The following is a 23,307-nucleotide window of genomic DNA, read 5'->3' as shown; positions in this document are numbered from 1 at the left end:
TTTGTTGGAATTCATCATTGTTGTAAAAAAAGCCCAGTAAATCACGGGGATGAAAGTACAGCATAGGGGATACAGTCAATGGTGTTGTGATAGTGTTGTATGATGACAGATGGGAGCTATAACTTGTGGTTAAGTTGAGCACAGCACAATTTAAAAATAAAAAATAAAAAAAAATCTGTAGAGCTGCAGTGTTCTTGGAATTATTTATGATGCATATATGATTTATTTCATTTTATTTTTTATTTATTTTTTTTAGAGAAGGAAAGAGAGGGGGACAGGGAGACAGGGAGAGAGAGAGAATCTTAAGTAAGTTAAGACTCCATGCCCAGCATAGAGCCTGACTCAGGGCTCGATCTCGGGGCTTGATCTCACAACCCTGAGATCATGACCTGAGCTGAAATCAAGAGTTGAGTGCTTAGTTGACTGAACCACCTGGGCGCCCACATATGATTTATTTTACATGTATAAACCCTTACACTCTATCAATGAAAGAAAAGCTATAGGTTGTTGTTGTTTTTTTAAGATTTTATTTATTTATTTGACAGATAGAGACATAGCGAGAGAGGGAACACAGGCAGGGGGAGTGGGAGAGGGAGAAGCGGGCTTCCCGCGGAGCAGGGAGACAGATGTGAGCCTCGATCCCAGGACCCTGGGACCATGACCTGAGCCGAAGGCAGAAGCTTAATGACTGAGTCACCCAGGCGCCCCAAAGCTGTAGATGCTAACATTTATAATTTTTTTATTGGAACAGAGTACCTGAAGTATAATTTTTTGTGTGGGACAAAGCTGATGTTGAATTAAAAATTATATTTCATTATGGCACAACATGCTTTTTCTTTTTCTTTTTTTTTTTTTTAAAGATTTTATTTATTTATTTGACAGAGAGACACACAGCGAGAGAGGGAACACAGGCAGGGGGAGTGGGAGAGGGAGAAGCAGGCTTCCCGCCGAGCAGGGAGCCCGGTGTGGAGCTCGATCCCAGCACCCTGGGATCATGACCTGAGCCGAAGGCAGACGCTTAACGACTGAGCCACCCAGGCGCCCCACAACATGCTTTTTCTATTTACTACTTGTTATCAGTTAAATTTTTAAATAAATTATGAACATTTGAAGAAGTATTTTGTAAATCAACTTATATGTTATGCAATGGTATTGAATTCTTGGTAAATAGGTTCTCTAAATTTTGGTTGCCTTTGTTCAAAATCAGTTGGAAATATTTAATCAAATTATTTTATGAGTGGTACATTAAAATTTTGGATTGTGAAGGTTTTAGCAAATAGCAATTATAAAAATGACGTTTCTAAAAAGGAACATCTTGAGATTAATCCCTACAATATAAAAGAAGAAAGGCCTCAGATGATGTACAATATTTATTTATTGTAACTTGATAACTGTGTTTTGGAATGGAAAGACTATATTGACTGCTTGTTTTTAATTGGATAACTAATATTGAAATGGAAATGGAATTAAGAAGACCTATTTCCCAGCATCTAAATTAGGCAAAGAATTAAAAATGATTGTTAAGTAGAAACAACTACTTTGACTGAGTTTTGTACTAAAAGCATATTTTTGATAAAAGGTACTTTTATTCAAGACAAAGACAACATCTGTAAAAATATATGGGCTGAAATGGTTACCTATATCAATATAAAATACATAAAATCAGGCTCTGAAATTATTAGGTATAGATAATTGAGTTGAGCTACCTCAACTATATAGAATATTTTCTTATTAAAAAAATTATAGGGCGCCTGGGTGGCTCAGTCGGTTAAGCGACTGCCTTCGGCTCAGGTCATGATCCTGGAGTCCCTGGATCGAGTCCCGCATCGGGCTCCCTGCTTGTCAGGGAGTCTGCTTCTCCCTCTGACCCTCCCCCATCTCATGCTCTCTCTCTCTCATTCTCGCTGTCTCAAGTGAATGAATAAAATCTTTAAAAAAAAAAAAAAAAAAAAATTATAGTCTGTACAGCAGGGTCAAGTGACAGTGTTAACAATTCCAATGTACCAAAATTGCAACTTTTAAGATGATGCCAATTATTTTGATTTGCTTTAATATACATGCATATAATTCTTTAGAAAGGATATATTTTGTTTATTTGTCTGTTTGCTTATTTATTTATTTGTTTGTCTATTTATTTTTAAGAGACAGGAGACAGACAAATGGAGAGAGAACATACTTCCACCCTGGTGCTTGACCATGTTCGGGGTAAGGGGCGGAGGCACAAAGAAGTCTGCAAGGTATAAAGGATATTTTGAAAAGAAACAGTTTAGAGCTATTTAATTCACCCACTAATTAAAAAAAATAAAACTATCAGGGGCACCTGGGTAGCGCAGTCGGTTAAGTGTCCGAGTCAAGTCATGATCTCGAGGCTGTGGGATCGAGCCCCACCTTGGGTTCTGTGCTCAGTGCAGAGTCTGCTTCAGATTCTCTCTCCTTCTCTCTCTCTCTCTCCCACTCATTCTCTCTCAAATAAATAAATAAATAAAATCTTAAAAAAAACCCTATCAGTTATTAAAATATAATAATTTAAATATCTGTGGTGCCTTTCTTTTAGTCTCAAAAATGCCCCTATTTCAATGATAAGTTATATGGTTACTCTGATGATAGGGAGGAGCTTCAGGGTCCTCATGGCAATGAGGAGAAATGAGTGGAAGGCCACTTTAATCTGTATTATTTCACTGGTGGTTTTTACCCCCACTTTAAGATGTTTCACCATGGGTCCAGGGCTGAACTTTCACATCCAACAAGATTTGAGTCTGGTAAAATATATAGTCTGTTCTCTTGGCATCATTGTTCTTTAATGCTTCCCTTTGTTGCCAGGATACAGAATTTCAGCCATACCTTCCAACCAGTTCTTATCTTCATTTATGTAGCGTTCAGGCTTTGTTCTAAAATCTTTTTACTCACTGAAATAATAGGATATGGAAGCTACTTTTTTTTTTTAAAAGATTTTATTTATTTATTTGACAGAGAGAGAGACAGCGAGAGCAGGAACACAAGCAGGGGGAATGGGAGAGGGAGAAGCAGGCTTCCCGCCGAGCAGGGAGCCCAGTGTGGGACTCGATCCCAGGACCCTGGGATCATGACCCGAGCCGAAGGCAGACGCTTAACGACTGAGCCACCCAGGCGCCCAATATGGAAGCTACTTTATTGTTAACCCCATGGTGGATCACTTAGAAATTGAGATTCGCAGCTATATTACACGTTCATGCATTTTTTTGGGACTTCTAGATCTCTTCCAAGTAATGTAACAGCTATAAAAAACAGAGGAACTACTGGTTTAGCTTATCACCTACCTACCTATCTTCCATCATCTATCTCCTTAAGTATTTACATATGCCACACTGATATATTTTTGTTTACTATGATTGCCTATGTTGGCCGTGGCCACCCAGCAAGCTGGTCCTGTCTCAGAAATCCTGTAGTCCCTCAGAAATGGGACACAGGATATCTCCATTTTTCAAATCTCTCCAACCACTCTGAAGCATTTATCATTTTGCTGGTCTGTCCTCCCACTCGACTGAATCCCAAATGGGTGGGGGAAAGTGTTCCCAAGGCACCTCGACAGACTCTTTCACCTCTTCCTCCTGTGAACATAGTTCATTCACGTGGGAAGAACTTCCATTTCCTAATATTTTCATGGGGAATTCCCCTTTTAATTCTCTTTGCTGTCTTCCTTACCCTATGATTTTATCTGCTCTAGGCAGTTCAACTCCTCACATCTGGACAACTAAGATAAAAGTCTTTTCATCATGATATTAAAATATGGATTTAAATGCTACTGCACCATTTAAGATGAATGTGAACAAAATTTTTATTCTCAATTTCAACAAAAATATATAATATGTATAGTAATGAGTTAATAAAGAAATGTGAAAATTAAATAATTAAATGTCTTTGAAAGAGAAGAAGATGGTAATAAAGATAGAAACATGCTGTGTCTTGGATAGGAGGACTCATTATTGTAACAATAATTAATAATTAATCTATAATATCAATTCCACTTAAATAAAAATTCTAACGTATTTATCAACTAACCTGAAGTACAAATGTATATACATGGCAAAGGCAGTTTTGAAAAGTAAAAGTAAAGAAGATCTGCTTGACAGAGAACAAAATGTACAAATAAAGCTGTAGTATTCAAAGGGCTTCAGACATAGAGCCTTTGTACCAATTAGGTGGAATGGCACAGAAAAGAGGCCAGAACCAGACCTATATATAGAAATTTAAGGTAAAAATGACATTTCAAATCTACCTAGGAAAAAATTTTGATAAATAATAATGGGAAAATTTTCTATACATTTAGAAAAAGGGTTATACAGAAATAAAATCTACTAGTATTTAAAATGTAAGCACAAGCTATGCTATAAAATTTCTGCGTTAAAAAGCATAATGTTGGGATGCCTGGGTGGCTCAGTCAGTTAAGTGTCTGCCTTCTGCTCAGATCATGATCCCAGGATCCTGGGAGCTTGCTTCTCCCTCTGCCTGCCGCTTCCCCTGCTTGTGCTCTCTCTTTCTCTCTCTGACAAATAAATAAATAAAATATTTTTTAAAAAAGGATATTATAAAAAATGCATAATGTTTTTGTATTTTGGATATAGAAGGCATACTTCATTAAGAAAAAGAGAGATTTAATGATATATATGTATTTAAAACCCTCTGAACTATGAAATATAAAGTTAAACTATCATTAACATCTATAAAATAACACATATAAATAAATATGAAAAGAGAATCCCCAGAAAAAGCTTAAACAGGCCATGGACAGAAGAAACAGTCATGATCACTAAGGATGAAGAAAAGAGGATGCTCTACCTAAGGGAGATGAAGATGTAATGAGATAAAGTTTCACACCCGTCACATTAGAAAAATTATTTGAATCTGAAGTAAAGTGGCAATGTTAATATGCAAAACACTTTTTAATTTTCTTCAGTTTAATGTTTGAAATGTCCTTTATGTCTTTTATGTTTCTTTTATATTTGTGACCATAGACATAGCACGTGGGACAAACAAAATTGGTTAACACTAGTAAGGAGGATCGGAAGTCGAGGCTAAGGCATGTCTTTGTTTTACGGTCTCTATTGTTCAGATTTCTCAGTATAAATATGCTGATTTTTTTAAATTATTTTTTTAAAGATTTTATTCATTTACTTACTTGAGAGAGAGAGAGAGAGTGAGTGCAAGCTGGGGTAGGGACGCAGGAGCAAAGGGAGAGGGAGAGAGAAAATGTCAAGCGGACTCCACACTGAGCACAGAGCCCAACGTGAGGCTTGATCTCATGACGCTGAGATCGTGACTTGAGCCGAAAATAAGAGTCCGTCGTGTAACTGAATGAACCACGTAGGTGTACCTTAACATGCTGCTTTTGAAGACATCATTCAAATGTATTATATTATCATTAAAAGAAATCAAATGACCTTTGGTCATTTAAAAAACAGCTTAAAAGACCACAGAAGAAAAAAAAACAAGTTATTGTTTAATACTTTGTACCATGAGTAGTATGTAAAAGAAATACTTATTTGAAGGGAGAATATGCCTAAGAATATATTTAAGTTGAAATCAATTTTGAGAATTATAAATCAACTATAGATTCACATTCAGTTTTAAGTGATCTAGACTCACATTTGCCCCAGCTTTCTCAATTGAAAGAGGAAGAGAGAGAGGCTGAGATTTCTGGGTTTGACAGAGCTTGCAAATGCTGATGTTCTTAACTAGCAGCTGGAATTTAAAAAAAAAAAAGAAGAAGAAGAAGAAAATGCTCACACTTGGCACATGCTTGCTGATTATTGCCAGGAGGAATATTACTCAAGTAAATTTTATTGACCTGACAAGGAACAACTGCTATGTCAAAATCTATTTAACTAAAACATTTTTATGTACAATTTGTGCATTTAATTTGAATAATCCTACCATTAACCAGGTCGTTAGATGTGGTTTCCTTTAAGTTATAGGCCTGCTCAATTATCTTCTTCGTAATTACACTTTCTCTAAAATTCTCTGGTGTAACTAACCTATAACCATTATTCCATACTAATGATTCTAACTTTGGTTACTAGAGATAGTTTGAAAGGACTGATGCTTGTTTTAAGCTTATGAGCTATTAGTACACAGAAGTTTGCTTTGTCCACTTCATCATTGTGTGACTTTGGGAAAGTCACTTAACCTTTCTCAACCTTAATTTGCTGATATTTACAACAGAAATAAAACCCATCTCATTAAGTTGTGCTTAGGATTAAATTAGATAATATGTGTAAAAGATAATACAACTACTGTGACATCACATTTTTGTAAGACTTGTAACTACACTGTTTTTATTATATCACCATATGTTTAGAATATCTGATAATCAGCAAAAGTGAACTTATAAAGATGAGGACAGACTGGGAAAGAATAGTCAGAGGGTTAAGTAGGATGGAATAATGTTTAAGTGGGGAGTAATTTTAGAAGTAGCTCATTCATTAGTGAATATTTGTGTCTTGGGAAAACTTGCTTTATAACTAACATTGTAACCACAGAGGCTTCAGTAATAAATACTCAGCAAAATAAGAATAATCTGTATCTCTGACTAGCCAGGCAAAAGGCATAGTATTATTTTGAATAATATCCAAACTGTTCTAAATTATGAAAGAGCTTGAAAACAGTAGAGATTGTTAGGAAATAATTTTGAAAAATCTTCACCAAATTCCTTAAATAGTCTTGGCATAAATTCCAGAGTAACTGGTCTGAGTCATATCAGATATGGTTTTGAAATGAATCTGAAAAGTAAATAGCAAAAACCTCCCATCTATCTTTAGATATTTCTACCCCAAAACCCCATTAAAGCATGTTTTGAAAGCTTATCAGTATTTTTTTTAAGTTGACCTTAAAAAGATCTTTTCCTATAATTTTAGGGATTTAGGCTGCTCTTTGTGGAAGAGTCCTTTCTTCCCTGAATTATTTCCTTGTATTTTCTTTTCTAACCTGCGTAATTAAAATTTCTTTAACTTTCTCACATTGGTGAGGTTTTCCTGTTTTGTTACCTACATTCCTCTTTAGATATGAAATGAGGAATTAGACCCTTTATAGATATAGTGATAGTTTATATACCCCATGTCATCTTTGTCTTTTTATAAATCACAAAGCTTTATTATGATGTTAGGAAATTATTATTCAATGTTCTTCCAAGCTTAAAAACATATCTTTGGTGTCTTTTTTCACCTGGGGAAAAAATCATCAATTTAGAAATTTTTGTTATATAAATTAAAGGCTGAAAATTAAATCTTTAGTTTTTTCCTCACCCCTATTCCTGCACATTGATTTGCACTGTCAATCTCTTAGGGGCATAGTCTAAGTTATAACATAGCTGTTTCCTTCCTTCATAGACTAATAATTTGTGAAGCAAATGAACAAGATGCATTTATAAACAAAACTGTGATATCATAATGAAAATTTGTTCTTTGAAAAGATAGCTTTATGTTTACTTCACAAGGCCAATTAAAAAAAAAAAAAGATCATGTAGTAGACCCCAACTTCAGTAAACTAAAACAATCTAATCCTGAGAAGGAAGGCTAGTGATCACTTTACTTTAATCACTTTACTTTATCTTCAGTACAAATGTCACTCAATCTTACACCATTATCAGCAACAACACACAAAAATTGGGGCACAAATCACACACTATTTTTTAAATTAAATGAAACGTAATGAAAAGTAGAGCTTCATTGCAGAATTCCCTCTGCAGCATATATGAGTTAATAATTTTTATTGATATTTTAATAGGTTTCTACTGGTGTGAATTTTGGAGATGCAAATTGTCATGGTAATTGGCCTATATTTTCTGACTGAACCTGACACTAAAAAAAAAAATGAGTATTAGAAAGATAAATGAAACTAATACAATTTCTATATACCCAACAGCAAGCATTCACAGTATTTCTTCTAGAATTCTCTCATGAGGATGAATGAGGATGTTGTAGACTGGAGGCATAACAGTATATTGAACTTCTGGCTTTTATAAAAGCAATTGGGTAAAATCTGTTGAGATTTGACAAATAAGCACTCTATGGGGCAGGCCTTTAGATTTGATAAAGGAAATGTTTGACTTCGAACCTACAGGCATCCTCAGAGATATGTTGCAGGTTCAAGTCTAGACCACTGCAATAAAGAGAATATTGCAATAAAGTGAGTCAAATAATTTTTTGGCTTCCAAGTGCATATAAAAGTCATGCTTATACTATACTATAGTCTAGTAAGTGGGCAATAGCATTAAGTCCAAAAAAAAAACCCCACAAAATGTACATACCTTAATTTAAAAATATTTTATTGCTAAAAAATGCTAACCATCATCTGAGCTCTCAGTGAGTCATAGGTTTTTGCTGGTGGAGTGTCTTACCTTGATGTGGGTGGCTGCTGACAGTTGGGGTGGCTGTGGCAATTTCTTAAAACAAGACAATAATGAAGTTTGCCGCATCAGCAGACTCTTTGTTTCACCTATGATTTCTCTGCGGCATGTGATGCTGTTGGGTAGCATTTTCCCCATGGAACTTTTTTCAAAACTGGAGTCAATCCCCACAAACCCTGGTGCTGCTTTATTGACTAAATTTATGTGACATTCTAAATCTTTTGTTGACATTTCAACAATCTTCATAGCATCTTCACTAGGAGCAGATTCCATCTCAAAAAACACTCCATAAGACAGAGTTCTTCATCCGTTCAAGTTCTGTCATGAGATTGCAGCAATGCAGCCCCATCTTCAGGCTCCACTTCTAATTGTAGTTCTTTTGCTATTCCCACCACATCTCCAGTTATTGCCTCCACCGAAGTCTTGAAGTCATCCATGAGGGCTGGAATCAACTTCTTCCAAACTCCTCTGCATGTTGATATTTTGATCTCTTCCCATGAATCACAAACGTTCTTAATGGCACCTAGAATGGTGAATCCTTTCCAGAAGGCTTTCAATTTACTTTGCCCAGATCCATCAGAGGAATCGCTATGTATGGCAGCTAGAGCCTTATGAAATGTATTTCTTAAATAATAAGACTTGAAAGTCAGAATTACTCCTTGATCCATGGACTGCAGAATGAATATTGTGTTCTCAGGCTTGAAAGCAACATTAATTTCAGTGTCCATCTCCATCAGGGCTTTTGGGTGACAAAGTGCGTGGTCAAGGAGCAGTCATATTTCAAAAGGAATCTTTTTTATCTGAGCAGTGGGTCTCATGATGCACTTAAAATATTCAGTAAACCATGTTGTAAACAGATGTGTTGTCATCCAGGCTTTGTTTTTCAGTTTAGAGCATAGGCAGAATAGATTTAACATTAGTTCTTAAGGGTTCTAGGATTTTTGGCACAGTCAGGGAACATTGGCTTCAACTTAAAGTCACCAGCTGCATTAACCCCTAACAAGAGAGTTAGCCTGGCCTTGAAGCTTTGAAGCCAGGCATTGACTTCTTTCTAGTTATAAAAATCCTAGCGGCATCTTCTTCCAATAAAAAGTTGTTTCATCTACATTGAAAATGTGTTATTTAGTGTAGCCACTTTCATTAATTACCTAAGTTAGATCTTCTGGAAAGCTCGCTGCAGCTTCTACATCAGCACTTGCTGCTTCACCTTACATTTTTATGTTATGGAGACTGTGTCTTTCCTTAAACCCCATGAACTAACCTCTGCTAGCTTCCAACTTTTCTTTTTTGGCTTCCTCACCTTTCCCAGCCTTCACAGAATTGAAGAGTTAGGGCTTTGCTCTGGATCAGGCTTTGGCTTAGGGAAATGGTTGTGGCTGGTTTGATCTTCTATCCAGACCACTCCAAACTTCTCCATTATCAGCAATAAGGCTGTTTTGCCTTCTTATCTTTTGTGTTCACTGGAGTAGCACTTTTAAGATCCTTCAAAAATTTTTCCTTGGTATTCACAACTTAGCTAACCGGCATAAGAGACCTAAGCTTTTGGCTTATCTCAGCTTTTGACATGGCTTCCTCACTAAGCTTAATCATTTCTGGCTTTGATTTAAGTGAGAGCCTTCCTTTCACTTGAACACTCAGAGGCCATTGTAGGATTATTGATTGGCCTAATTTCAATTTTATGTCTCAGAGAATAGGGAGGCCCAAGGAGATGGAGAGAGATGGGGCAATGGCTGGTCAGTGGGGCAGTCAGAACACATACAATTATCCATTAAGTTCGCCATCTTATATGGGTGCAATTCATGGAGCCCCAAAACAATGACAGTAGTAACAATCAAAGATCACTGATCACAGAGCACTGTAACAAATATCATAATAATGAAACAGTTTGAAATATTGTGAGAATTATCAAAATGTGACATAGATATACAAAGTGAGCAAATGCTGTTGAAAAATGGTGCCGATAGACCCTGTTGATGCAGAGTTGCCACCATCTGCCAATCTGTAAAAAAAACCTACAATATCTGTGAAGCACAAAAAAGCAAAGTGCAGTAAAATGAGCTGTGCCTGTACACATGAGGACTCATTCTCTCCTTTGGCTGCAAAGGAATTCTCGGTGCTGAGATTTAGCTCTCTAGGTTAATCTGAAGGGAAAGTTTCAGTCTTATTGTGGCTATTTCGTTTTGATTTTAAATGGCAGCAATTGAATCACTCAGGAACACCATTTGAATTGCAGCTAATACATTTCTATTTATAATTAAATACTGAAAAACAGTAACCTTGGTTTTCTGATTTTTTTCAAGTTCAGTGAAAGTGCCAAATGAATGTACACTCCATGAATAAAGTAATAATATTTGAAAAGCAGTCTCTAGGAAACATATGTTAAAATGTCACAGAGCTTTTCATTGTCTTTCTCTGTTTTACTCTTTCTATTTGTCCCTCAACTGTCCTTAAACTTAATGATGCTGCCTTCCTTGTCCTCTCTTTTGCTCTTTATTTTTAAGACTATCTTCAGAAATCTCATTTATCTTCATGTCTCCAAGCAACACTGCTAACCTTATTTCTATATTTCCACAACCATTCCTTATTCAAGCTATATTGCAAAACCCCAGTAATCTAAAATAAATTTCTAGTGAAATCCACAGTTTTATAAGAAACACAGCATATTTAAGCAGAAGTCAACTTCTGTACTACTTTCTCCACTAATCACCTACGTTTTTCTAGTTCATGTAACTGAAGCAACATATAATTCTTGTGATTAAGAGAAAACTTGAGAGAATCATCTGTATGCTTAATTCTTAGGCAAATCATTGAAAAAGTCTTCAAAATGTTCTCTGTTTTCCCCACTATTGTCTCAGCTCTTTGAATTTCTCATTAATTTATGATGAAATTAGCTATCTGCGGTGTGAGGATTTCTTTTTATTCTCTTTTTCAAATAAAGCTTTTGCCTGAGGTTCTTTTCTAACGTCAGATCAGTAGATAGGACTGGAAAAGATGGAGTGCTCAGGATTTTCCTTTATTGTTTTCAATCTAGTATATTTACCATTATTTCCTTCTCTTCACTCTGTATCTCTTATATGCAACCTAATTTCTTTTTTCTTTGAAGAGTTTCTCCAGAGATGTCTCTAAGTTCTTGGACTTTTCAAAGTACCAGTTTGGAGTTTTTATGTGATTCTTTGAATGCTCTGTTTTTCCTTGTTGGTCTTCTTGAATCAAAGGCATAGCTCAGTAGTTTTTAGTACAGCAAACTGCTTTAGCTGTGTCTCAAGATTTTGATAGTTAATGCCTTCAATGTCATTTAATATGTAGTTTTCCTTTATTTCTTCTTTAAACAAGGAGTCATTTATTATATGCTGTTGGTTTCCTGATCTATCTTTGTCAAGTAATATGTAATAATTTAGGTTAATATATAGTAATTTATAGTAATTTTATATTGTTATCAGTCACATTGCATTTTAGTGAGAGATCCCATCCCATCATGTGTTGATTTTTAGGAATTTATTAAAGCTTCCTTTGTGGTTTACTATAAAATTTTTGTAATTGTTTTTCTATGCTAAAAACAAACCAGGAGTTTTCTCTTTATAAATTACTTTGTTCCAATACCTGTACCTGTACTTTCAAATAAATTACTGATTTATCCATTTTTTTAAATTGTAGTTCTGCCTGCTTTTTTTCTTTATACACTTGGAAGTTATATGGAAGATAGTTTTATAATTACTATAGCTTACCTACATGTTGTTTCTTTATCAGCATGTTACTCAAGCATTTGTGTCTTATAATTTTTTTTCTATAGTTATTTTTTTTCTGATATTGAAATTATTATCCTGGATTTTTTCAGACACATTCCTCTGATATGCATTTTTCTGTCTTTTTCTCCCCAAATTTTTTGCAAAATGTTTTTAAAAAGTGTTTAGTTGACAACATATTGTTAAGTCTTAATATTTGTTAACATCTAGTTGGAGAATCTCTTTATTTTGCTATGTGAATTTAACCTTTGCATTTATATTGTTGTTTGTTTTGGGTTTTTTTGTTTTGTTTTTTTAAGTTGTTTGTTTTGTTTTGTTTTTAACACGGGGCTTGAACTCATGATCATGAGATTAAGATCTGAGCTAAGATCAAGAGTCAGACACTTAACCGACTGAACCATCCAGGCGCCCCACATTTATTGTAATTACGGTAATATTGAAAGCTATTTTTGCTCTCTTTCTGTGCTTCCTATATATTATATTTTCATTTTTTTTATTTTTGTCCTTCCCCACATTCTATTTGATGAATCAGTATTTTTTAGTTCTGGCTTGAAAGTTATTTACTCCATTTTTATTCCTTCATGCTATCCTTAGCTCATACGTGTTTTTGGTTTTCTCATCAGTTTCTATCACAGGACTTCTCTTCCCCTGGACTTGCCCTGCCCACCTTTTCCTGGTGACTTACTTCTCCCTACACTAGGAACTGTGTATCACAGATTTTCTTAGCATCTGCTGAAGATGCTTGATAAACAGTATCTCTATTGTGAGCTCAATTAATTTTTAATAAGAGAGCAGGAAGTCTATAAAGACTGAAATATGAAAGGGACAAGTGAAGCAATCTATTCATTCCTGATAAAGAAAATTAGAAACAAGTCTGAGGAGGCAAGAGGAGGCAAGAGGCCCTGTTTTCCCATGTTGAGTTTTTGATTGATTTGGAAATGTTCTGGGAAAGGCAGAAACAATGAAAGGTCTTGTTCATGTCAGCTTTTTGTCCTGCAAAATAGCCCAGTATGCTTTCCTTATTCTAGAAAAGAAGTCCGGTGACCCAGTTATCCCTCAGGCACTATACTCTTTCCCATCTTTCTTTAGTAACTAACATTCATGGAGTAATAGATTTTACTCACTGCTCCCACTTTCTCATCATGCACTTAAAAATTTTTTTGGAGTCCACAGTCTCTCATGGTCCGTCTCCCCCTCCGATTTCCCCCCCTTCAAAAGAAATTTTTTTTTTGGACATCATTCTAATCACATTTGTCTTTGCCATTGATAACAATGGCACTTTTTTCAATTACCTTAAAAAAAATTTTTTTTTTTTGGTAGCATTTGATACTGTTAAACAGATCTCAGCAGTTTCTTTTGAGATTGAATGATACTGATTTTAATTTGCTATCTATGACCATCCCTTGACTGGAAATCCTTCCAACTTATCTCTAAATGCAGGCATTTCTGAAGGGTCTGTTCTTTGTTTCCCTCTATATTCCCTGCTTCAGAAATGTTATCTTATTGTTTGAAACACTTCCTTTACAGCTCTTAATAGTGTATCCCCAGGTCTAACTCCTCCTTTTGGTTTTATACCTAAATTCCCCAAAACATGAATATATTAAGATGGGATTTATCAATATTCCCTTTCACGTTTACTTCTCATCCTATGTTTTCTTTCTCTGTTAGTATTTCCAGTATGATTCTATTTGCCTAAGCTTTGAACTCATCTGCTCCCAGAGGCTTCACATCTATTTTGGATTGAAACAAATTAAGTGTGGTAGATTCTGCCATCTCAAAGTATGTCCCTTTTGTATAAGGATTATTTTGAGCTAAAGGCATTTGAAAAACAGCAAATGCCAGAAGGGCACTTTAATCTCCCTTTTTTTTTTCTTTCTGAAAACAGGAGTGTTCCTACACCAGGAAAAAAGAAATATCTTCAATGGGGAATCGAAGCCAAGAGAATTCTGTACAGACCTTATTAAAATAATTCTTTATCTTCCTTTAGCTTCCCTGCATAGTTTACCTGCCTTTTCATAATTGCTTCTTGTCCAAACTGGTATAAAAACATTTAGGTTTTGCCATTTCTGAGTCTTCATTTCATTATGAGGGATCCCATGTTACATAAAACTTACATTAAATAAATTTGTATTCTTTCTCCTGTTAACCTGTTTTACCCACCTGAAAAAGGGTAAGAGGGTAAAGATAAAATTTCGCCTCCTCTATGGTATCAACCTCTACTGTTTCTACCTTCCACATCATTCCCCTTTGTCCCTACTTCTACTTTGTTTTGGAATATTATGAAACCTTCTTAAATAACCTTGGTTCATTTGGCTGAAAGAATCTTTAAAGAAGATTCATTCTCTTGCTCCTAAATCTTGAACAATTCCTCCTGCCTAGTGGATAACATCCACCATGTCTGGTTTAGTAATGAGGGCAACTGTTTTTGTCTTCGACTATTTTGCACAGGATTTTTTTTTTCTTGATACCCTTCTATGTACCTAATTTTGCAACCAAGATACAGAATCAGCCTGTCCTCAAAATGCCTTCATGGTATGGCTCAAAAAAAAAAAAAAAAAAAAAATCCATTGCTGAGAATCTTTTCTTGCCCCATCCCATTTATATTTCTAAATAGTTCCCCCAACTAAAATTACATTCTTTTATTTTCCTTTCATTTGCTCAGTACTTTATTCATGTGTACGCTTAACATTTAAGAACTACTTATAAAAGTAATCCATTTAAATTTAACAAGAAGGGGTTATTAGCGTTAAGAGATATTTCCACTTCCTTACTTGAAGGGAAACCAAACATAGAGGAATGGCCGCATTCCCCCATGAAGTAGGCTCGCCATCTAGCGACAGATCCTCTGCACTACAAACCTTGCCTCGGAGACCTACCTTCCAATTTTCCTCAAGGAACATGTCAGACTTTTTTTTTTTCCTGATATAACACAGTACTACAAGAAAAAGATTGCATAATGCTTACATTTTTATGCCTTTAAACACTGAAAATCAATTAAGTTTGGGTTGATTCTATAGACAAGCTCAAAGAAACAGAAAGACCTGAAATTTTTATGTTAACATTAATCAGTGATGCACGTGGATCCACTCTGAAAGACGAAATTTAAAGGAATGCTTGTAAGCTTGGTTAAATCTCTCATCAAGTGTGAGAAATTTCTCTTCTCCTGAGATAACACGCATAACATTCCCAGCAGAACACGCTCTCAATAAACTTTAGCAAAATGGCTCAAAGTAAGCATAAGCTTTGGAACCAAGGGATTTGTTGTTACCACCTCCATAAATTGGAGCACAATACTCAAGCACTCAAAATGACCATTTTGACATGTGGAAACATGGGGACAGCAATATCTTTTTTGTGAGTATTGAAAATAACATACAAAATGCTTGGTCTATAGCAGGTACCCAATGAAAAAATGGCGGTTTGATATTAAGGATTATTATCTTTTTTACCTTTGGTAACTTGTATAGAGATACATAGCTGTTTGTCAAGCATAAAAACTGTTATTCTTAGGTTCTCAATTTATTTATTATAGTATAGACTGCATGTGTTGAAAGAGATTACTTTCATTACGTGGTGACAGATAACATGCCTATTTAGTAAATATCTGACAAAAAATATTACATAATTATAAATTATCTACATAATCCATTAAAGTTTATATTGACTATACTTTTTAAAGTGTTCAGAAAAAGTAAGTTGTCCATACTTACAACTTTCCAGTTGCATTATACATGTTTGTACATCCATTGGAAAATTCTTGAGATCCATTGGACAAGAAAGTGTTAATGTCAATCTGAAAGAATTCAAAGTAATTATTTTTTTATTATGTTATGTTAATCACCATACATTACATCATTAGTTTTTGATGTAGTGTTCCATGATTCACTGTTTGCGTATAACACCCAGTGCTCCATTCAGTACGTGCCCTCTTTAATACCCATCACCGGGCTAACCCATCTCCCTACTCTCCTCCCCTCTAGAACCCTCAGTTTGTTTCTCAGAGTCCATAGTTTCTCATGATTCGTCTCCCCTCCGTTTCCCCCCCCTCATTCTTCCCCTCCTGCTATCTTCTTCTTCCTCTTTTTTTTTTAACATATAATGTATTATTTGTTTCAGAGGTACAGGTCTGTGATTCAACAGTCTCACACAAAGTAATTACTTTTAAAAGTAATTTATGATATCATATGAATATTCTGTTGTTCAGGGTACAACTGGGAAATAAGCTTTGGTTAGTGACTAACAACTCTTTGAATAAAATTTGCTCCAGCTTGGGTATGTTATTTTTTATGAAACAGCTTATTTATTTTGCTCAAGCATTAATTCCTTTACAGAGGACTGTAGATGTTTACAAAAGGTCTATATTTCCAGAAAAGACCCTCACAAAGAAATTTGAGAGTGGGTTCCATAAAATTAATACCAAACGCCAAAGGGCACAGTTCCCCAAGATCACATGTACAGCATGTTTGAGGAGGCAAGTATATTCAGGGAATTAGAAAAACAGGGTGTAAGAAGGAATCTGTGTGACAACTTTCAGTCATCTTTGAAACATTGAAGAAGTTGTCAGTGAATATCCAGCAGTAATATCAGAGGAAAAAAAACCTGAATCTGGAGGACTTGAAAATTCTAGGTATTAGAGTGGGGTCCTCTGCTGTAGGACTCGGGCATTTCATCAGATTTTACCAGGGTCAAGAAATAGCCTTCTAGAATCTGTGTGATATAATCCTAAGCTTACCAAACAAACTTCTAATTTGGCTCACAGAAAGTAGGATGACCTGGATGGTGTACGCCAGCATTCTGCCCATTTTCCCCTTCCAGAAAATATTAGTATGTTGGCATTCCAGATAATTCATAACTCATGAAAATATACATTTTTTATTGGGAAACATGATCTTGAAAGATTAGCAAGAATTTGTAGTTCTTGGACCAAGGAAAAAGAGGCCCAGATCGAAACAAATCCAAGTTTATTCAAATAAAGTTCTTACTGAGAACTCTCTAGTCAGCCCCTTTACTTAAAGTATTCCCGTTGAAATTCAGCATATCAGTGAGCACCTTAGGTGGGTTTTTTCACCTAAACTTTGTAGCCGTAGGTAGATTACTTTACTTCACTATATTTCAGGGTTCTCATCTCAAAAATGAATGTAATCATAGTACTTGCTCTGGAGAAATGTTGTGAGCAATACATGAGTTAATACATGTAAAATGCTTAGACAAGTATCTGACACATAGTAAACACTCAATAAATATTATTTATTAGGGATTACTAGTATTCTACCACCTCCAGACTCCTCCATCTTCCCCATCACTGAATTAAGTAAGAGGAACACAAAGATGCCTGAATTAATCAAATATAAAGTCAGGGTACCCAGGTGGCTGAATTGGTTAAGCATCAGATTCTTGGTGTTCATTCAGGTCATGATCTCATGAGTAGTGGAATTGAACCCAGTGTCGGACTCCCCAGTGTCTGCTTGAAGATTCTCCTCTCCCTTCACCTGTCCCCCCATGCTCTCTCTCTCCCTCTCTCTCTAAATGAATAAATAAATCTTTAAAAAAAAATTTTAAATCACATATAAAACTTATTTAAGCTTTAACAAAAAATAATCATCAGCACTACCAAATGTACCCACATTCTCCAAAATGGCATTTTCATGTAGACCATAGACATAAAGTTATAATAATGCATGTTCTACAGTGACTACTCTTGGTGAGGTCCAATTAACATAATTTGAGAGATATAAACAGACATTTGAAGCTGTTGAATGTTTTAGAGTCCCAGGAGGATCATTTGACAACTCCTTCAAGTCAGAGTTCATAACACACTAAAATAATTCATAGGGTTCATTCTTCAAGAGCAATTTTCTCCTGGTTCAGCTAGGTTACGTGATCCTGTATGATCTTGCAGATTTACAAAATTCTCTCTGGAAAAAGGCAACTGTAAAATGAGGTGGACACAATGTTCTGTCTTGTGAAAGGGTTCATTAGAAGTGTATGCACAAGTATATTTTGAACATACGCACATTAATTTTCCAAACATCCAAGGCTCTCGGGACAGCCAGTTTCAAATGTTGGCTTGGAGAATTAATTCTGTGACCTTTTGTAGGGAAGTGAATAGCATTCTCAGAATCTTTTCCAAGATCTCACCATGCATGTGATGTCAAATTCATATCCTGGCTATTTTTCTGGCATAAAATGAGAGATATTACATAATTCTTTAAAAAAGAAGGGCTTGAAAGGAATTATTTGGCAAAGAAAATCACTGTTTGTAGAGCTTCTGTCATAAGTCGTATCCTGAAAAACATCTGTTTATTGACAATCTTTCTTTTGTTTAAAGTACTATACACTTACCTCTTTAACAACATACGGATGAAAAAATACATGTCAACCTGATGGGTGTGATACTGAATTTCTTCATCAAAACATTATATATAAATTAAAGATACGTTCTGACCACATCAAAAGAAAACTAAATCAAAAGGCAATTAATCACATTCTACTGTTTTGGAAATGAATATCTTCTTGTGTAAGCGAGGACACTAAGTTCTCTTTCTGAGACAAGACACATAAACAGGATATGATATTTTCTATTTTCTCTTAAGTCTTGGCTTAGTGCAATAGTAATGTTAAAATGGATGACTATAATCTATGACAAACAGTTGACCTGATTAAAATGGAGGTATTGCCCATTTTTTTAAGATTTTATTTATTTGTTTGAGAGAATGAGAGAGAGCACAAGCTGGGGGAGAGGCAGAGGGAGAGGGAGAAGCAGGCTCCCAGCTGAGCAGGGAGCCCAATGTGGGGCTTGATCCCAGGACCCCGGGATCATGACCTGAGCCGAAGGCAGACACCTAACAGACTGAGCCACCCAGGAGCCCCAGTATTGCCCATTTTTGAACATGCATTGCCTAGAGTATGGTGTCTATCTCAATCATTAATTATGTATATATATACACAAACTTTTCTGACTCCATTTTTGGCTCTTTATGAAACTGATAATTATCTTTATTGGTTCCTAATTTTTCTAAATTTAATGCCATAAGAACAATTACCTCTTTTTTTTTTTTAAGATTCATTTATTTATTTGAGAGAGAGAGAGGGAGAGAACAAGTGGGAGGGGCAGAGAGAATCTCCAGCAGACCCCATACTCAGCAGAGCCCAATCTCAGCCCAGCCCTGAGATCATGACCTGAGCCAAAACCAGAAGCTGGATGCTCAACCGACTCTGCCACCCAGGACCCTGAACAATGACCTCTTGATTAACTATCAGCTTTGCAATATTATTTGTAATATCATAATAAGGGTAATACATCTATTGTACTTACTATGTAGTAAACACTATTTTAAAAACTTTACAATTTCTCAACTCACTTATTCCCTACTACAAATTTATAAGACAGGTAAACAATATTGCCTTATTTTAGAGATGAGGAAACTAAGAGGGCAACTCACCTAGGGCATTACAAAGCAGAGATTAATAGGGCTGAATTTGCAAATCTGGGAGTCCAGTTCTAAATTCTATACCCTTAATCACTAAGTATACTGTTTTTGAAAGGCAATGAAACATTTTTCATGAAAATGAAAATGGGTTTTTTAATTAAATGATTTTTCAAATTTTATATTTATATAACACAAGAAATGACATATTTCATTCAGCATTATTACATTTAAAGTAAAAGATACATAAATGATTCTTCCAAAAAAATCAGACAAATGTAATTAAACTTTAGAAAATATAAGGAGTTTACCCATTGATATTATGTATTTACTTGAGTGATTTGGTATTTTATTATGATTCTATAAAAACAAAAAACTCTCAGGAGAGATTAGATTGTTGGAGAACTAGAAGGGAGATTGTAACTAATGTTCTAATCTGGAATTTTGTTGTCATCTGGTTTTAGAGATGATTTTAAAGCTTGTCAACCCATCACCAGTGGAATCTCTGTGTTGTCGATGGTTCCGTCAGGAAGTTGATGTAAGCTTTTCTTCAGAAAAATACGCATAATCACACACATGCAAAATTCTCCTCACAAAATCTATTCTATGGTATTGCAAATTGATTGCCCTTGAATAAACATCTTCAAAAGCTTCTGTTGATAGTTTGCTTTTTCTATTAAAAATTAATATTCAAAATAAATACATATTGTGTAAGTAAGCCTTAATTCTTTTCACAACTGAATTTCAAAGAAAGAGTGATTATATTTAGTTTAAATGAAAGTTGAAATTGTGTTATGATCTTCGACAAGTCTCTGTGCATAGCATTTTTTATCTAAAATTTCTTCTTGTTATTTGATTTCTAATACACTAATGCTCCTGTAATATAAGCAGTAAAGCTGAATGTATTAGTATGTATTAGTAGTATTAGTAAAGTAAGTAGCAGATAATATTAAACTGCCTCTGATGTGCTTCCATTATCTTGTGATGAGGATTTTGCCATCCCCCCTTTACAAGTGACAAAACGGAAACTTACATTAATAACTTGCAAGTGTCCATACAGTGCTAATTTACAAATTCTGGAGAACACCAGCACTTATACTTTTGGGGGGGCTTTGTTTTCTTTTGAGGAAGATACAAATCACAAGTTTACTATCTGTTGTATGCCTGGCGCTATGCTGGGGCCTTCACATACATTATTTTAGGCTCAAGGTAATTAGCATTTTCACTCTCACGCATATAAGAAAAATGAGCCTCTCACACGTAGAAACTTGCCCCAAATCACAGCTGGTAAATCGTAGAGCCTGGATCTGGCTTGGGAGAGACAATCGTCTGTGGGCCTCTGTGCGTTTTGCTACACCTCTTGCTGAGTGTGCCAAGACTGTAGGCCCCGGACCATTCTTTTACCTGAGCCATTTCTCGGGGTTGTTTATGCAGCTGCTAATTTTGAGAAATGAGATCACGTTGTTCTTCTGGACAAAGAGGAGGCTTGCGTACCGCTTGCTATAAAGGCAGTGGATTCCCCAAACTCAGTGTTCCACAGCTGGGACACAGATACACAGTGTGTGTTACATCCATAAGGATCTAATGCTGTGTTCCAGTGAAACTTGAGGGCAAGGGAGAAGTTAGGCAAATTCACTGATGCCCGTGTTGCTTGCTTGCAGTAGGTAATACATTCCTTTATCTCTGACCCAGTGTTGTGTCTGCTGTCAGCATCCATAAAATAACTAATAGGCTAATTTTATAAGTAGAGTAAAACCAAATCCCAACTTGGACCATCTAAGGGTCATGCAGCTGGCTCCAAAACCCTCCCTTGAAAAGGACTTGATTTAAAAATTATCAATCTAATTCATGGATATCATTTAGAAGTTCAAACGCTAGAGAAAGCATATAAAAAAACAGTTGTATTTTTGCCCTACCCATGCTACCCCCAGTTCAGTTCTAGCTCCTCGGAAGCAGCCTCTCTTTAGACACTCGTCTAAGATTTGCAGTCATATATCTCAATTGTTATTATATTATGCTTGATTTTTTAAGTTTGTGAAATTGCCTATTAATTTCTTACAAGGAAAAAATTTCTTTTATACCACACTCCATGTACTTAACTCTCCCGTAATACTCAAAATTTAGTTATATAAATATTTATGGTTAAATTAATATTCAGTGTTTACATGTTATGAGTAAGTAATTACTGTTCGTGGTTAAGCATAGTAGTTTGCTATAATTATAACTCTCATGTAGCATTTTGTTTTTCCTAGTACTAATAATTTTCTCATTTTAATAGTCAACAAATTCCCTATCTGAGCTACAAATTCAACAAACTCCCTATCAGAACTACAAAGTCCCTCTCAACGGTCAGTACAGCAGGTAATCTAGCAATTCCTTGTTTTTCATGGAAACTTCTATTTTTTTCTGTTCTTTCTTTCAGTAACATATCAAGTCTCTGTATTGATGTCCTGATTTTCACATTCTTTCTCCTCTATTTCTTTGTATCTTGATTCTACTTGGGAGACATCTTCACTTCATCGTCCAAATATTCTACTGATTCTTTTTTTTGTTATGGTTTACTATTTGCTCCTGTTATGGTCTGAATGATTCCTTTTATTCCTTTCTTATTTCATGCATGCAGTTTTCTCATCTGTCCAGAGATTTTTTTTTTTTTTTTGTAATTCTCTGCATTTTCTCTTACGTAAATCCTTTTCTCTTTCTTTAATTTTCTCCTCTTCTCTCTTCATTTCCTCTGTGTGTTTCTTTTGGCCTCTGCTTCTTTTTTTTTTTTTTTAAGATTTTATTTATTCATTTGAGAAAGAGAGACAGAGCGAGCACAAGCAGGGGAAGAGTGAGAGGGAGAGGGAGAAGCAGACTCCCCGCTGAGCTGGAAGCCCAACATGGGGCTCAATCCCAGGGTCCTGAGATCATGACTCGAGCCGAAGGCTGACGCTTAACCATCTGAGCCACCCAGGCACCCCATGGCCTTTGCTTTGCTTCTTTTTTGATTATTAATATTATAGAATGCTCTCAAATGTCTGTTTTTATGAATGAGGCAAGAAAAACCATTTGGAACTCAGTTAGTAGCAGATGGTTCATTGAGTAATAGTCTTAACAGTAGGATAATAACATGGCTGTGAACATTTTTCCTTGGTGGTTCCCCAATTGTCAGTATCTGTAGGTATTTTTTTTTATTTTTTATTGTTATGTTAATCACCATACATTACATCATTAGTTTTAGATGTAGTGTTCCATGATTCATTGTGCATAACACCCAGTGCTCCATGCAGAACGTGCCCTCTTTAATACCCGTCACCAGGCTAACACATCCTTGCACCCCCCCTCCCCTCTAGAACCCTCAGTTTGTTTTTCAGAGTCCATCGTCTCTCATGGTTTGTCTCCTCCTCCGATTTCCCCCTTCATTCTTCCCCTCCTGCTATGTTCTTCTTCTTTTTTTCTTAACATATATTGCATTATTTGTTTCAGAGGTACAGATCTGAAATTCAACAGTCTTGCACAATTCACAGTGCTTACCAGAGCACATACCCTCCCCAGTGTCTATCACCCAGTCACCCCATCCCTCCCAGCCCACCCCTCACTCCAGCAACCCTCAGTTTGTTTCCTGAGATTAAGAATTCCTCATATCAGTGAGGTCATATGATACATGTCTTTCTCTGTTTGACTTATTTCGCTCAGCATAATACCCTCCAGTTCCATCCACATCATTGCAAATGGCAAGATCTCATTCCTTTTGAAGGCTGCATAATATTCCATT

General features: G+C 35.6%; 1 protein-coding gene across 2 annotated transcripts in view; it reads right to left on the bottom strand.

Moving 5' to 3' along the window:
- The window catches only part of GLRA3 (glycine receptor alpha 3), a 179,570-nt gene that overhangs the window by 50,280 nt on the left and 105,983 nt on the right, over nucleotides 1–23,307 (bottom strand). For both annotated transcript variants that reach the window (XM_081810865.1, XM_081810870.1), the window contains exon 5: nucleotides 15,834–15,916. In XM_081810865.1, coding sequence (XP_081666991.1) covers nucleotides 15,834–15,916 — 83 coding nt within the window. The remainder of the gene's footprint in view (nucleotides 1–15,833; nucleotides 15,917–23,307) is intronic.

Source organism: Leptonychotes weddellii, chromosome 2 (genome assembly GCF_054177405.1).
Source record: "Leptonychotes weddellii isolate Sample4059 chromosome 2, ASM5417740v2, whole genome shotgun sequence".
In the NCBI taxonomy this organism is placed as follows: domain Eukaryota; kingdom Metazoa; phylum Chordata; class Mammalia; order Carnivora; family Phocidae; genus Leptonychotes; species Leptonychotes weddellii.
The sequence above is the reverse complement of the archived record's forward strand: the minus strand, read 5'-3'. Positions and strand labels throughout refer to the sequence as shown.